The 17,611-nt window shown below is 37.2% G+C and overlaps 1 protein-coding gene across 8 annotated transcripts in view; it reads right to left on the minus strand.

Annotated features, from left to right (window-relative positions):
* Nucleotides 1–668: 668 nt before the first annotated feature.
* Nucleotides 669–17,611, minus strand: part of PLCB4 (phospholipase C beta 4) — a 181,072-nt gene continuing 164,129 nt past the window's right edge. For 4 of the 8 annotated variants that reach the window (XM_015857043.2, XM_015857041.2, XM_015857044.2 and 1 more), the window contains 6 exons: nt 14,115–14,290; nt 9,610–9,711; nt 7,907–7,964; nt 7,403–7,489; nt 5,362–5,398; nt 669–2,594 (listed from right to left, as the gene is read on the minus strand). In XM_015857043.2, the coding sequence (XP_015712529.1) occupies nt 2,506–2,594; nt 5,362–5,398; nt 7,403–7,489; nt 7,907–7,964; nt 9,610–9,711; nt 14,115–14,290 (549 nt within the window). In that variant the 3' untranslated portion in view covers nt 669–2,505. Of the gene's footprint in view, nt 2,595–5,361; nt 5,399–7,402; nt 7,490–7,906; nt 7,965–9,609; nt 9,712–14,114; nt 14,291–17,611 lie in introns of those variants that run through there. The other 4 variants (XM_015857046.2, XM_015857047.2, XM_015857048.2 and 1 more) reach the window with 2 other exon arrangements.

Genomic DNA, 17,611 nt, shown 5'->3' on the forward strand with positions numbered 1-17,611 from the left:
GAAAGCGGACTGACTCCAGGTCCTCCATTTCCATTTATAACAAAGTGAAGGGGTATGCAGTTAGGCTGGTAACTGAGCCTAGGAATGCCAGTAATATTCAGCGCTTTACCATTTAGTTTCCTCTGTACCTGGTTTGTCATTTCATTCTCCTAATTGGCTAGATACCACTGTGCTAGGCACCAGTATTAAATTCTAGCTCATAGCACTGCCTCCACCAGCTGTATTTTAGAAGATGTTTTTAATAAAAAAATAATAAAAATCACTGCCTTTTTTGAGGTGCCAGAACCAGTCCAGCATGCTCTGAAAATGCTCCCAGCTCCCTCCAGCACTTGGAAAGAGGACCAGCCACGCTCAGAGACAGCAGGCATAGCTGCTCCCGGTGCAGTCATTCTGTGCACACACAGCTTGTCTTTAAAACATTACGGATCATAAAGAGCTGGAGGTGCATCCATCAGTTGTGTGCATCAAAGTGGGAATTCTGAGTGGGCTTCACAGCTTTGTTCACATCCTACCTTAAACACCTCAGTACTTCACTGACCTCTCCCTCAGCTGTATTCTTGGGGTAGTTCTGCTACACTGTACACAAACTGCTCTGTGGTGCTGCAAAGACCAACACTGCACAGCTCTTCTATCACTTAAAAGAAAAAAAAAAGACTCATTTCAATAAATGAGCTATGATATAAATATATTTACACTATGCACATTACAGGAAATACATCGCATTAAAAAGTCATGGGGAATAATAACACCATCCCTGCAATCCACTATTGGTCACAACTACAGGTTTTGTATTTTAAGATTTTATTAGAGAAGTTGAAGGTTTCATCTCAGGACCGACAATAACATAATTATCTCTTTTCATTTATTTTGTTTATAGGAATATGTAGAATTCATTTGTACAGGCATATACAACAAAGTAAGTGGTGCTTAGTACATTGAAATCAGGAATCTGATTCGTTCTAAACTACCGTTTTTCCATGCAGTCATCTTCCAATTGGCGGCATGGAGAAGTTCCAAGCGGAATGCTTACATGCATTGTTTTGCAATAACTACAGCAAGCTTTGGAAACATGCAAATTAACACATTAGCAAATTGTTTTTGTATTTAATGGACATAAAAAGATTATTCCTGATATGAAATTCTGAAAATCTGCATAAATACTTTCGTGTAAAATTAAATTAGTTATGTACTTTTCTTTTACTAGAAGTATCAAGAATGCCCATGTAATTAATATACACACATACATAGAGAGATCTTTTTATGCTAAAAGTCTTTGTAATTAATCGAAGAAGATTCTGTGCCATACATTTATTCAGTATTTACCAGCTAGTAGAATGACTGTGGTCATAGAGTAGGTATTACAGTCTTATTAGCGTTTGTATCACATGCAAACGTACTCTTAGCATTTCTGTTGACTAGTTTTATCACGTGGCAACATGTATGTGGTTGTTTTTCTCCTACGATGTCACAATTCTGAAGTGTATAAATACTTTTTACATTTTCACAGTTACAAACTTTTTGCAAAAGCCATTAAAACAATCTTTAAGTTACAATGAACTGTAATATCTGGGATCTGAAGCAACAGGATCAAAACGCAACTTCTGTACAAGCAACATACGATGTAAACTTTTCTTAAAGTGCCTTAAAACAATCCCTTAGAGCACTGAGCAATTTTGGCACAAATACACTGTATTTCCCTCATGCTAACCATTGCAGTAGCTTACACAGGATATGTCTTCTTTCAGACACGGCAGGGTTGATATGGCACTTGTGAATGACGTTACGGGACAGCAGAAATACCCTGTGAAGTTACTGTTACAGTTGGTGAATTTGATGGATGGCTTAGTACATACTGTACTCCAAAGATACACAATTCTCAATTGCTTACCGTCGTCTGCCCGAAAAATACTTTGAAATATAATGAAGAATTGCCCAGACTCTATTCATTAGAGTGCTTGGGACAAATGTTATTACAGTGACCTAGAAAAGATCCAGCTGAATGGGCTTGGTGACATCTGACAAGTCACTTGTCGGGATGTGGCAGCATGGGATTTCCACATGATGCAGCACATGTGGGAACACAAATGATAAATAACAACTTGACTATAATTTGGTTGCCGTTTGATATGATGTTCAAAATATCTATCGTGTTTCAAGGCTCCGACTGTGTAATTCTGATGCAGACAATTTGCCTGCTGAAATACCCAAAGGAATATAGGACGGGGTTTACAAACTCTTCATCTTCTGACTAGTGTTTTTCTGAACAAAGGAAACCCTAATCATGGAAATTCAACAAAGGAAATTCAGTGCCCAGTGTTGAAACAGAACAATGCAAACTTAAAACTCTGTGGTCCGTAGCTATACTTTCTATATTAAAAATAAAATAAAATAAAATAGAATAATAAAATAAAATAAAATAAAAAATAAAATAAAAGCTGACTTTTCTACCTCAGCAATAACATTCTGAATTTTGCTCTCATTTTAAGGATGCTACGTTCTCCGACTTCAATTTGCATGTTGAGGCTTTAGACCACTGTTGCTGGCCTGCGATCCATCTCTGCTTCCAGCTTCACCATCTGCTGCATCTCCTTTGCCTGCATTCCAAAATAACCGCAGGAATCATTGCATTAGTCCTTGTGTTCAGATTGAAGCCTGGTTGCTTTTTTTTTGTTGTTGATGTTTTTTAATGATAGCATCTATGTGAAATACAGGCTAAACACACTAAATACATAAGTAATAGCATTATGTGTCTCCCCCCTCCCACCAAGTAATTACATTTTCAAAATCAGATGTCTGCTAATTAATGGAAAATATTATTGATTTTATTCCGAAATGCATGAGTTGATTTTCTGAAGAAATACGCAGTAAAATGCAAAAGTACCAATTTTAGGAGGAAGGGGTGGGGAGTGGGGTGGAGGGGGTGTAGAACTTGGCACATGCTGATTGAACTGTTTCTCCTGATAAGAAACATATTTGGGAATGTCTGCACAAACACTGCTGTGTGTACTGCAATGTGCTTATTTCCTGAAGTATCCACACTTAATCCATGATTGGGGACCAAATTATTTCCATAAAGACAACAAATGATCAAAATAAGTCAGTTTAACATCCTCTTTGCAGTATGCAAGATAATGCTTTTTTTTTTTTTTTTTTTTTTTTTTTTTTTAATAATTTTTATCTGGCCTTGAGAGCTGACTTGTCTTATATTATTACAGACAAGGACTTTTTCAACTCAAGATTAGACTGCTGCCACATGCCCTCCGTGGGATTACAGACATTGAATCCACCTGAAATTGCACTCAGTTGCACTGTGAGGAATCCAGTAATGAATCCAGCTACAAAGTCTGCATGCCTCAGGCTTTGCAAGCAGAGGTAAAGCACTGTGTACAAATGGTATCTGGCCTGGGAAGCCTCTGCTTAGAGGAAGCCTGCAAAATTTTCTCTCTCACACACACTCCTGCAGCTCCTTGTAGATTGCAAACAGTGCTCTGGTTTGAAACTCTGTGGTTTAAAAAATCCAGGGAGTCTCCATCTTTTCAATTCCAGTGACAGCTCTCAATTTGGGAACATATTTAAATCCATAACTCAAAGGACTCTGAAGAATTTGACCCAGAGGGCAAGTTATCTTCACAACCAAGTTTATAAAGGTTAGGACAGGTTTAGGAAGAAGAAAACCAAACAAATCTTTTCTTTGGTGTAACTGCTTTGTATCTCTTAGGCAGGTTACTAGATTTGATTTAAGTCAATTGTCGCAAAAAAACTTGTAAATGTTGCTTTGACAGGGAAATTTGTTATACAAGTTCCTGCTCAAGTAGTCACCTATTCTGGATGAATAAAGACATTTGCATATGTGAAAATGAGCAGATGTAGATCTAAAGTAATGAGATGCATAGCCATTCATCTGGCAAGGTAAATGTGCGTTTGTGCAGATGTGCCTTCTTGAACAATCTAGTCTTGTACTTTCATAATCATCACCATAATCTTGGGGAAAAAAAAGTAATTATGATAATAGCAAAGAAACTGTCATAAATATGATTAAAAATTAATCAATGCTCTCCATTTAAATGAGTTAAAAGCTTGAAAGTAATGAAGAAATAATTTTAACATGGAGATGTGAAAACATAATAAATAAACCAATACGTACAACCTCTTCTGAAATGTCGGCCTGTGTATGAAGTGCAATTCCAGCTAAAACAAAACCCTGGGTTTTTTTTCTTAGTGACTCACACGTTTTACGTTTTAGGCTTGTGACTTAACTGCCAGCACATTGTGTCCTATAAATACTCTGCGTGCCACTGTACGGTGTACAGAATTATTTTAGGAATAACTTGGTTTCAAAGAACACATTAGCATAGGATGACGATGCCCATTTTTGCTCGTTTGAAGCCAGTTCTGACGGTGCATTCTGAGGCACACACGTGAACACAATACAGTGAGTTTTAGGGAGGCAGTGTTAAAGCTCCGTGAATACATGAAGTTAACTGCCTGAAAGGTTCTTGCTCTCTAGTGAGATCTGAGACAGGCTAAGAACCACATTTACTAAAATAAAAGTATATTCTCCTAGCCTGATTAATGCTTTTTTCTTCATTAGATGTCTGAAAGTAAATGTTGCAAACGTGGGTGCTGTCACACTCAGTGACAAAATATACGATTGTGTTACCAACTGAAGAAATTAATTCAGGTCAGTCAGGCAATACTGTAAAACTGGATGTTCAAGATTAATGCAACTATTTCCCTTGGTATGACAAGGGTTAACTGAGATTCCTTGTGAGCAGTGATTATTTAGAACACTACAGCAGCATAACCACACAGAATAATTCTTGTGCTTCGTAATGCACTGGATTTTAAAGTAAATTTTAAAGTGCTGGAAGTTTCTCCTTTAGGCACCAAAAAGCTCCTTCTAGCGATCTGTTCTAAACTTTGCTATCTTTAGTGTGCAATTTCTTATTTTATTAATATACCAATATATATGAGTATTGTCTATCAATATTAACAGTTAATCGAATATCTGTTAACGTTACAATAGTTTAACTTAGATCAATAGACACTTTTGAATACAATTTATAAAATCTGAACATTACTTCCAGTAACAACAGTAATGCACAATACAAGTTAAGCTCTAAATATTTCTTTTCTACATTGCTATTTGTATGCATCTGAATTGCAGGGGCTAACGCACAAAATACTGGTAATATTGTTTCAGGTTCAAATACCTGGGTGCAAACAAGACTAACACTGTGTTCACTATGTCAATGGTACTTCCCAGTGGTTGCATTTACAAGGAAGGCTCCAATGATAATGATTAAATTTAGAAGGAAAGCATACTGAAATAATAGTTTGCTTATTATACATCCATCCTACCTTGTGTTTGAGACACTGCATGACAGGATTTCAAAAGCTGTTTGTACAAAAATAATAATGTCAAAATTGAGTAATACAACAAGAAGCAAATTAAATGAATGAAAACTGAAGTGAGACTAAAAAATTAATGCAAGAAAAACATACATAAAACAAAAATTTAAATCTGTAACAGTTTGTATTGAAGGCTGTTTCCACCCATAATTCTACTTACCCACATTGTATATTTGTATGAAAAATTTCTTCACTTGTTTGATCAGGATAAAAAACCCCAACATTTTGAAATATGCATTAAACAAATACCACCTTTACCTCTATCCAACTAGCTTTCCCACACAAATACATACAGCAACAAAGCAAGACCTTGCTGGGGTTTGCATTGGTGCCCTGTAGGGGCTGAAAGGAAGCCGTCAGAACAGCAGGTATGGAGGGAGGTACATGCTCTGATGGATTAAATCAGAGTAGATTAAAAAGTGCTCAAGGAACCCTCCCCATGGTGGATACCCCCCACAAAAATGATAACCAGAACGTGAACAATTTTTCCTCCATTTAATCACTGCTGATGTAAGCGGACCTCATCAGCACTAAAATGGAATACAAGTAGGATCATGTAGGCTGTTACTGTCTGCACAGATGACTGTAACCCCGGATAAGGGAAAAATCTAAAAGCTGACAGAGGCGACTCCTTTAATAATTCAGCTATTTCCCAGCAGCCTATCTTCCTTATATATAATGTTTCCATTGCATTGTGGCTAAAAGCACAGCTGTAATCATTCCCTCTTGTCCTTATGTGTTCAGACACTGGACCTAAAGCCCTCTGAAGCCAACAGTGAACGACACTACTGATAACATCTATCTTTGTATCAAGCCCATCACTTTTTGTCAACTAGCACAGTTTACAGGGAGTTGTCTGTGATGCTCTCTACAGTAATGCCAAAGATCCACTGAAATCCAATTGCCTTCCAGGCGTCTCCTTGTGTGCTTGTGTGCAGCTCAGGAGCAGACTGACGGACAGATCCAACAGAAACCTTCTTAGGGAACAGACTAAAAAGCTTTTCTTGTCCAGAAGGGAGATGGAACAAGCTTACTTGCTGCTACTTGTGACCTTACTTGCTGTCACCACCCCACAAGTTAACCTGGTTGCAGCTTATAGGGCTGTAAGACTCTCCTGTGATAGCAGGAATATTTGATTTGCTCTCTTCCCTTTCCCTCTGCAAGATTACTTTAATTCATAGTACAATGTCTGCTGGAGAGTTCAAGTTCTAAAAAATTAAATAACAAAGAATTAAGTACCTAACCTTTGGAAGTAAAGGGTATTAAACACACCCTTTCTTTCTCATCTCACTGAACTGCTGGATATATTCCCCTTCCAGATTACACTTGTGTAACTGCATTACTGCAAGTCTGTGTGATTATCACAGCTCTGCTGGCTCAACCTTTCAGCAAGGGAGCTGCTCAGAACAGTGTTGCTCCTACCAGAAATTAGATTAGAATTTTCCTTTCCTTGCCAAGTAGCTTTTTCAATTTTTACCTTTTTTAAAAAAAAGCTTATAAACAAGCAGAAACTAATAAGGTATTTTAATTAGGATGGGGTGCACTAGTACAGATAAGACTCCCCATGCTACTACACTTCTCTACAGTTCAGTCCAAACTCAAATGTCTCTTGTAATTCAGAGATGTTCTGAGCACATGCGTTACATCTAATTTCCAAGCAGCACTAGAAATGTAAGTTCAAAAATGACAGAAACTTGAGGTGTTTTGGGGGGAGTCATTAAAATATTTGTGGTGGACTTTTTATTAATGATACAGCCAATGAGCACCAACATGGCTGAGCAGCTTTCACATGCTTATCTGGAACAAACTGGGTTCTGCATTATCATTTAAGTTACTTCACCTCTTTAACTCCCCAAATAGGTGAGTGATCATGACAAGGTTATCTTCCTCAGTTTGGTAATGACTTACACTTAGAAGTATTTGATTCAGCCTCATTCTGGTCACCATTTTTACTAGTCAGCTTTTGTTTTAAGCATTTTAAATAAAATACCTGCTCATTCTGCTTTTCCAAGACTTCTAAATGCTCAAGCTGAACTTTTTTCAACTGATCCATTTCCTTTGACTGTTTCATTGCAAGCTATAAACACGAGAAAATATTGGGAGAAAAATATAATGCATTATTAATACAGGAAACAAAAGAGTAACTGAACTTATACACATATACAGTCTTGCCTCCTTTGGATGGTACCAAAAAATCATAGGTGGCCCTTATATCACATAGACTTAAGAAGAGCAATTAATATAAAAAAAATATATATGTTTATACATCTTTTACATGACATACATTATGTTGAAGTGGCAGAGAAAACAATCAACATTAACTTTATGGATTTACAAGTTTCCTCTCTTATAGAAGTTATATCTTTATACTACAAGTACGTAGAACGAAGCAAGGACAAACATTTGTTTGTTAACTAGATCTGTATTCTCAGCACAGAAGTGAAAATGAACATCCAGAAATAGTGTCCATTGACTTTGTCAAGGTTATAGTTACCCTTTTTCTCTCTTCCAGGAATTTTTTTGTGTTGCTGCTGTTCAATTCTCTGACTCTCCTGAAAAGACACAAACGTTGTCCATGAAGACTTACTGGAAAAGGAAGAAACTCAAAGGCATCAACAGAGAGAATCATAAGGTATATTTTAGCTTCAATTTATGTGGGGTTAGTGGTAAGTCAAACACTGTCCTGGTTTTTACAACTGACGGTTTCCAATTACCTTAACAGTGTGACTGAAGACTTGAAAAAAGAGATGAAGATTGCAGTGAATTAAATTTGACTTTTTGCCTTGATGACAAATAGTGGATGGAAATTAAAAAAACTGTTAATTCACTTGCATGTCTTTTATCGCACACTCCACACATTTAAATAAATTTAGAGCAGAGTGCTATAACTCTAACAGTGGTAAAGGAAAAAACATTTGATGGTGGTATGTAAAGTTAGTTTAGCGGTGCTTCAAGGTTCTTAAATATATTACTTATACAAAAAATATAAATATACAATTACTATTTACGTAAGAGACTACGATGTCTCTTCTTAGGATTTCTGTTACAAAAAGTATCAGAAATAGTTCAAAGAACCAAATCAGGCTAACTGCAAACCTAAAAATCAGAACTGCATTCAAATATAAGAATAGATTTGGCTAGGACTCTTTACTGGAGATCTTACATAAATTAAGCATACAGTTACCCAGGCTTCTGACAATTCATCTGCCTGATAAACCGTAACACTTAAGGGGCTTAATTTAGCAAGAATAAGTTCAAGTCTTTTGGCCAACAGAGTCCAGTAACAAAGAGGGAATGAAAATAGGAAAGAATGAGTCAGATAGCAAGTGAAGATGAAACCTTGAAATCTTACAAGACATCATAATGTAGCTTCTGCTTACTTGGAAACTGAAGTAGCTACAGAGCAAATCAATGCTCCAAAAAGTCTTAGTAGCTTGTACTGGCAAGTTTTTTTTCTAGTCTCTCAAGTCAATTAAGACCATGTTCCCCAAATGTGCTGTGAATAACTCACTTTTACAAATGCAAAAGTGCTCTTGGTTTGCTGAGCCTGGATGCTGATTACATTCCCAGTACTAGCACATAATAAGAAAGAGAACGGTTCAGTTCAGGAGTGGAGTATAAACATGTGTTGCTGTATAGTACATCTCCAGCTTTTTCACTCCTACTGTTCATCACCCTCTCCATTTATCATCACAACTTTTGCTCCCTTTCACTCCTGCTTTGTGTTCAATTCCTCTTCCATTTGTCAGTACAAAAGGGAGAAAACCTTTCATTGGTACCACCTCCTGTGTTTCAAGTGATACTGACACCCCAATTATTCTAAGTCCGCCTAGCACCAAACCTCATACTCCCTTTTCAGAATAGTCCTAATTTCATTAAAAAAGCAACAGCAAAGAAGTATATTACACTTACAAGCACAGTGATTACAATCTTTAGACCTACACCAGTCACTCACCGCCAATAGGTATAAAGTTAAGAACCTCTTTATTTCCCCAACCAGGACAAAACAATTATTAAAATAATAGACGTGAGAAAAGTAACATCTTTCTTAAAATAGTCATCTAAAATACATATGTAGTACAACCATCAGACTTTTCCCTACATAAAAGCGTGATTTTAACAGAATTCATCCGTGAGTTCACCTTTCAGCTTTGGACAGTGTTCTTCCCTTTTCAAGAAAGAAGCTCTGATACTGACCTCTCTCTTTCTGCTTTGTTTTTGATAGATTTATCTTGGCTTATGGCTTTGCTGTTCTCCATAGATATTTTAGCCTGGTTCGCACGCATCTCCTTGCTTTCCCTGGGCAGAAGCAAAGAAAGCCATTAATATCCAAATTACAATCACTGATGAAATTGGTTTCCTGTAGTTACTCCAAATTGTAGTTTATTTTGTACTTAAAGCATTAGGGATGAGGAAAGGCCAGGCTATATCAAAACTGCCTTCCTTTGGGTAAACTTCATACAATTTGAGCAAGCATTCAGAAATCTCCATTTGTCCCAGAGAATATAGTCGGAAAGATGAGCTCCAAGCATTCACACTTCAAATGTAGAGGTAGACAATATTCCTTTCTCTTTAGCACACAGGAGATGCCTGGGTAAGAGCTACTATCAGCTATTTAGAAAATGAAATTTGTTTAGTGCCTATCTTGCATTCTGAATACAACTGCAACAATAGTAGTACTTTCTGGTTGTGGTACAAGCTGACAGCCTTCTCGTCAAGACTTCTACTTTGGGACTGAGAAGAGTCCTATGTTTAGACTGAGGTCAGATCTGTGTTTGGCCTCTCCTGATGACCCAGTGAACCTTGAAGCCTATTCTGTGAAACTAGGTTGTGTCAGTAGGGTAGGTAAAGTCATCATTCTTTGCTGGAAGTAACAGCACAGATGATGACTTTCAGAAACAGCTTATGAACTGTGAGTGACTGGAATTCAGCTCCTCTGCAGGCTGGGTAAAGCAGACAAGCTACAGAAAGGCATTCCCTGAAGGCTAGCTCTTGCTTTCTGCCTGCTCAATATTCTGGCTCTGGTAGCTTTTCATATTAAGTGCTTATTTAAACAGGAATAATATACGGAAATTAGACAGTGGGTAACTGGCAATAATAACTGTGAAGTCCCCAGTAGTGCAAAAGCATCTAAAAGTCACAGGCTGCAAGCCAAGGCAGTGCCTCAGTCTCTCTTCCTGAACGTGATCTTAGAGTGCTGAACAACAAATGTATTTATAACCCAGAGTATTAAGTACTTAATACGCACAGGAAGGGTGTGGCAAAGAACAAAATGCTTAATTTAATAAAATGTTGTCACTGAATTTTTTATGCTTCCCTTAATTACTAGAAGACATACATGAGGGAATTTTGTTCCATGACTTTTATTTTCCACAATTTGAATCTTTCATTAAAGAAAAGCAGCACTCTCTTTTTATCCAAAAAGTCATGAGCTGAGACACTTCCTGAACCCAGATTTTAAAACAGTAGCATCACAGTAAAAACAAGATAGTGCTCTAGGAAATGTTCACTTGGCAGCACATTTCATTCTAACAATCCTTTCTCCAAGTAAAAGTTTTATTTTCTACACTGAGTTTGAAGTAATTTTCAAATAAACTACCCTAAGAGTAATTTTGAAGTTATTTATTTTTATTTCTGTGCACGAGGGTATGAAAAATGTTCAGCGTGGGTGTCGAAACTGATTTTAACCCATTTGCATCAGATATAATTTCAGATTGAAAAAAGTTAGGAGGATTAAAGAGCTACCGTGCAAGACTGATGATTCCAAAATAAGGCTTCAGCCACAGATATGGCTGGAAGAGCCAACGCCTATCTACGTGTCACTACTCTATTCTGGAAGCTGTGATTTAGCTCTCAGTTGCACTGCTAACAAGTCCTCATGGTGTTTTAGTTTGCACTGCTTGCAAGAAGTAAAAAATATTTCTAATAGAAGACACGAAAAATCTTATCTTCCTCTTAAAATCACCAGTGAGCACTCATAGGAACCACTCTTTTCTAAAATAGTTTCTAAAATAGTGTTTCTTAAAGATGAGCCCAAAGTTTCTTGCATCAGTTCACTGCCAAACTGCCTGATGCTGAGCCTCACACAAAGTCCCAAGTTGAAGCCGTGCTGCCCTGGCTGGCAGAACTATGTCACGGCAGAGAACTCCCTCCTGCTCAGAGGTGACAGGGATACCCCAGTCAAAGTTACTTGCAAAATGTAGATAAGCCAGGATGGTAAATAAAGAAAGGATTCTGAAAAAGCACCTCAAGCAACTGCAAGACTTAACTGCTAATTTCCTACAGCATCATACTGACTGAAATGCTGGAATTTCTACAGACATATTCTAAGAGGATACTAGACTTTATACATGTAAGTTTATTTGAGAAATTATACATATATTTAGATTACATTGAAGTGTGTTAATTTATCACTGAGTCTTGTTTGGATAACTATCTAGAAAACTTATATAAAAGAAAAAATAAAAGAAAAATAAATAATTTTCATTTCTCTCTCGTGTTATTCAATTTCACAGTGCAGAAGACATTAGCTCCAGATCCCCAACCTCTGAAATGCTGCAAGTCAGTAAAGCTAAACCATATGGGGCAGGTAGGAGGGATGGCACCCCTGGAGTTCAATAAGCTTCAGATTTTTAGTAGTTACCACTATCTTCTGCTTTGTTTTTAAATGAGCTGAAAACATGAATTGTAATTGTTTTTCTCTGTGCACACGAAGGGAAACTATCTACCCTGCAGCAGATAGCTACATCATTTTATATTACTGATCAGCTCCTTGTTCTCTTTTGTGATAGCTAACTTACTACTTCAGCTCACAGAGAGGGAAGCAGTGAGAACTACATGCTGACAGTATGGCCCACCTTCCAAGCTGTACTCAGATAGACGCTTTCCTATGAAAAAGAGTTGCCTCTTGGCTATTATTTCTACCTATACAGATAAATGCATATGTAGAGGCACAATACATTCTATGAAACAGTTTATAAATGATTAAGTGTAAAGTTTCCTTGGGGCACTGCTATTTGCATTCCAATGATCCAAATTCCTATGAAATATTAACACACTGAAATACACTCTCACGTTTGTTTTACATACAAAAATCCCCTGTCTGCACACACAAACTCCTGAATAAGCAGAAAAGAACTAATTGCAATGAACAAAGCAAAAAGAAATTGGAAGGTTTTACTCCTGGGACAGCTGAGAAAATAAAGTACATTTATCAGGATGTAGATTTTGAGGTCTGGCAGTCCATAGCTCTGAAAACAGAACAGTATGTAGCCTGAACACAGACAATTTTTAACAACAGCAAAATCCACTGATCATTGTCTATGAACCACTTAGAAGAAATTATATAGGGCCTTATAAACTACACAGAATGCAGAAATTCTAAACCCAAAGACATGAGAAAAAAAGTCCCCCCTGCCCCATTTAATACAAAAAACAACTTAGTCTTAGTGTAGATCTAATAGATTCCCACAGTGGTGGCCTTATGAGAGAACATATGGAAGACAAACACAAATTTACTTTCAAAAAGATGAATAAAAGAAATCATACTCCACAAGCAGGTAGCATATCAGTAGAATATATTCCAAGCACTGCAATAAGCTTCATATAAGACAGAAAACTGGACCCTCCAAACCAAAGAGATGTGATTTCTCTGGGCTGATGCAGTTCAGTATGATTCAAAGATACTGTACCGAGGTCTATACCTTCCTCCAACGAGAGTTATTTGAACAAAGCATTTGTATTATAATGCAAGAATTTCTGGAGTTTAGTTTGGGTGGGGTATGTATTGAAGGACAGCTAGAATACATGGGTTAACACAGAGATTAGCATAAAGATGAGCTCACTAAAAGCTTTTGGCTCTGACAATTCTCTGTTGGATGAAAAGCTTGCAGGCCCCAGCATGTGTTCTCTCTGATGCAAAAATAAGCTGCTTTTTTTCAGTCAGGACTTTAAAAACGTGATTTATTTATTCATTTTTCCCTGTTCTTTTGATGTGAAAGATGCTGATAACAGTTGCATATGAATGTGTGCACACACAGACACACACTGTGTTCACGTGCTGTTAATCTGCTTCACATAATAGATCATAACAGAATATAATGATAGCTCTGCTTACTACAATTTCTAACAGACTGGATACTATTTAATTTCTTTTAATTTCAAATGAGCAGGACAGTCAATCACACAAGCAGCAAGGCAGTGGTGTCATGCAGTATCTTCTGCATTTCTAGTGACTCTGACAGGATATTGTTGGTCTAACGTAGCTTGCTATTACCATTACCCCATTACCACTTTTTTTTACAATCTTTTCTTTCATGGATCTTTCTTGTAATCACCAATGCTACAAACACATGTATTCAGAACTGCTAGTAACTTCAAAGGATATTTCCATATTTGATATTTCTCAGTTTCCAGGACACTGAATTCAAGTTTCTGGGCCAAGTCCAAGCACATTCACAGCTGATGCAAACTACCACCACTTCATCACATCCACTGCCTTTCAACAAAGTTCATATAACCTACACCAGCCAAGAAGTCTATACCCACATTACTCTATTACCTGATCACATAGTTTTCTTCTCCCACACACACAGTACAGCATCTTTGACAGCAGAACAGAAACTATAAGCATAAGAAACAAAGCATTCTACACAACAAGCATGAGCCAAGCCCTCCTCAGTAGGCAGCACTGCCCTGCTCACCTGTCATGTGAAAATTTTAGCTGCTGGGTCTGTTGTTCATGAGCATTAATCAGCAGCTTCTTCAGTAGTTCACACTGTTGGTTCAAGTGTAAGTCACGGATTTCTTGCTCTTCCGCACTGTGCGTATTGATCATCTCAGACCATTCTTTAGTGTGCTGTGCCACAATCTCTTTAACCTGTAGAAAAAGAACAGCAGTTTTGCCAGTGGTTCTCAGGCTACAAGATCAACTGTTGCTGCTGCTGAAGATGATGTGGAGACAGTCATAACAAAGATTCTGAAGAGCGCAGCTAAAACATGAAGTCACACAAGTGAATTTGCTTCAAAAAATAATGAAACCACTGAGAACACTACGGTCTGTTATAGAAATAAAGAAAACCATTCTGTTAAGACTATTACGTAAAGCGTCTTGATTAAATTGGCTGCATTTATGCTCTTGACTATGCTAACGTTATTTTAAAACATTCTCTAACAACATTCATTATAAAAATGCATTCATATTCTTGGCTTTGAGGAAAAAATAAGTATTAAGAATACTGAAATTAGAAAGGGAAAAAAACAAACCTAGTAAACAGGATTTATCTGAGGGCTTAAATACAGTCTTGGATTTTGTGAAGACTGTTTTATAAACATTCATTTTTACAGAGAAATCCTGTATTTAATACAACTTGAATCTTAGGATAGACTACATATCTTTCTTTTATATTCATTAAGTCAGCAGGGAATCTGACGAGTATTCTCTTGTTTATCTCCCATGTCTCACAAGAATAAAGAGATTAAAGTTTTGGAAAGTTCCCAAGAGACGATGTGAAGAAGCCTAAAGCACCAGAGTTGTTCTGGCAATAACATACTGTACTCAATGATTTAGAAAAGAAGCTAACAGAAAGGTATATTTTATTATCCTTTAATGATGATCTTTGGATATTTTGACAAGCTATCCCACTTTTCCATAAATGGTATGTAAAACGTGCCTCATAAAAAATAAACCTATTGTCAGACAGTCATTTCCAGTGCTACTATAGTAACTAATAGCATCTGGGTCGTCTTCTACAAAAAGCTAAATCTTACCCTTCTAATAAAAAATTGCTACCTCATTGCTCAGAAACAGAGATTAATGCCAATATTTTAGATGCAGGCCTGCAGTAGTTCTGCATAACGCAGAACAGACTGTCCTGCACACTCTGGTGATGGTGAAAGAAAGGGGCACTTGAAAAGCACCAGAGCAAGCAATTTCGTAAAAGACCAGTGACTACCACTACCTGAAAGCAATACCTGCATTTAATTACAGCTAAATACATGTTCCACATCAGAACAGATACAGTTTGAGGCAGAAGCATCTGATGCAACATTTCTTGGAGTTTTCTGCAGCTGTCAGGAAAAAGAAAACAAAACAAAAGCACTTCAAGGTAGAACTTTGGTAAGACTAACATAGTCCAAAGTCATCATGGTATTTAGGTCTGAATGTATCTACAGAAAAACAAGTAATAGTTTTGTGCATATGGGTCAGTATACCACTAAATCAAAACCTACGAGCTATGAAGTGATACATGCACTGAAGGATATGGTACGGTTTGTGGAAGTAATATTTTTAATAAGAAGTTCCTAAGGAAGTGCTGTCTTTACAGACATAAAAATAAGAAGATCCAGATTTAAAACAAGTCAAAATAAATGCTCTCAAGTTGGTAAGGAATAGACATTGATTTTTTTAGATGCCATTACAGAAAACTGAAGGGGCAGATGCCTTCTCAACTCTAGCATTTAGATATGTCACTTCAGTCTGGAGCATGTTTAGTCTAAGCTTCTTCTAATGCGGAGTGGACAATTTCAAAGAAGGATTAATCATGTTTATGGATTAAACATTTTCTTGACATCCTTCTTTAAGATCTACAGCACCTCAAACAACTAGATACTTTAATTATTAATGTCCTCTCAGTACTGATATTTGTCTTACCTACCGATCCCCAAGGGAAACCTGAAATGAACCTCAGTAGAGCTAAATGCCAGATGTTGCTGAAGTTTGGGGGAAAATACCTTCCTTACTAATTTTCAGCGCAGTCTCTGGATGGAGTCAGCTCCATCCATCATTCAGAGGAAAAAGTTTCAGGTGGATCCAAGGTCCTGAGTAACTGGGGCCGTAGCAGAAGGGGGACCACTCAGAAAAAAAGTCTGTTGTCACAATCTTAGAGAGTACTAACGTTTAGAACAGATGAATGTTATTATAAGATCCGGGAAGCAGGCAGAGCCAGCAGCAAATCACATCAGTGTATCATACACTTTGGAGCAGGAGCCAGCACATGGTTGTTTACACAGACTTCTAATTCAAATTACCTTCCTGCAGAATGTTGACTGGCCTCTGAGCCCTTTCAAAGGTCGGTAAAATTGTAGTGAGCGCTGTAACAGAGCTGGCCCAGTATTCTTCTCCCTTTCTTGCTGCTATGTGACTCTTCCACAGTCTGTCACTTGGGACTGGATTTCAGACTAATTTGAAGTACCAAAAAGCACAGGGGGTATTAATATATGAGATCTGATTTCTAGCCACACTAAGACTGTTTTACATCACCATAACAGGACACACCTGAGTTGTAGTAAATAAAAGAGTCTGCTTTTACTTAGGGCTTCCTTACCCTCTACAGGGAATGCAAAACAAACTTTGCATAAAAGAGAATCATGACTTATTAAAATAGTGAAATAAATAAATGTATGACTAGTGGGAACCCAGGTGGAAGTAAACATTTAGTGATTTAACTGAAAAAAGCTTCCACAAAGCACAAAGAAATCAAGAAAAGAATCAAGTTGGAATGTTTAATATGATCATTGTTCCTAAATGGTTGATAAACACATAAACTACAGAAGAACATGAAGGCAGGAATCCGGCATCTCAGGGAGAGTTAAGCATGGCAGTATTCTTAAGCATATAATCTGAAAATATAGGAAATAAGAATAATATAAAATTGCCCGTGTTCATGGACAAAAACGCTACTAATTTCAATATCAGCGTGTAGACTAAGAAGTAGGTATGGCTGCTTTCAAACCAAGTTTTTTGCTGGGTGTGGGAAAGGGGAAGGTCTCTTTTTTTAATGCATATCATGCAAACCCAAAGTCTTATTTCAGGGAAAGCAAGATATAACCTGGTGAGAAGGATATAAGGGATTTGCTGAACAACTGCTACAAGATTTGAAATACTCAATTTGACTGTGATTCAGATGACCTTAGAACTGAAGGCCATTAAGTCATCTGAAATCCAATTTTGCCGCAGATCTGTGATACACTTCAAAGTTCAGATGTAATAAATTCCATGTACATCCCTGCTTTTCTCCTATTTATTACCATCACAGTAAAAAATGACTACTGCAATTGCACTGGGCTGTGCTCTTGTCCTACTTAAGTTGGTGTTGCTTACCTAAAGTGATAAGAAAAATAACCATGAGGTAACTAATTTTTCCTGCTCTACAGACCATTTGTAATCCTGTCCTTTTATCTGTTCCTTCTCTGGGCCTAA

This window comes from Coturnix japonica, chromosome 3 (assembly GCF_001577835.2).
Source record: "Coturnix japonica isolate 7356 chromosome 3, Coturnix japonica 2.1, whole genome shotgun sequence".
NCBI lineage: Eukaryota > Metazoa > Chordata > Aves > Galliformes > Phasianidae > Coturnix > Coturnix japonica.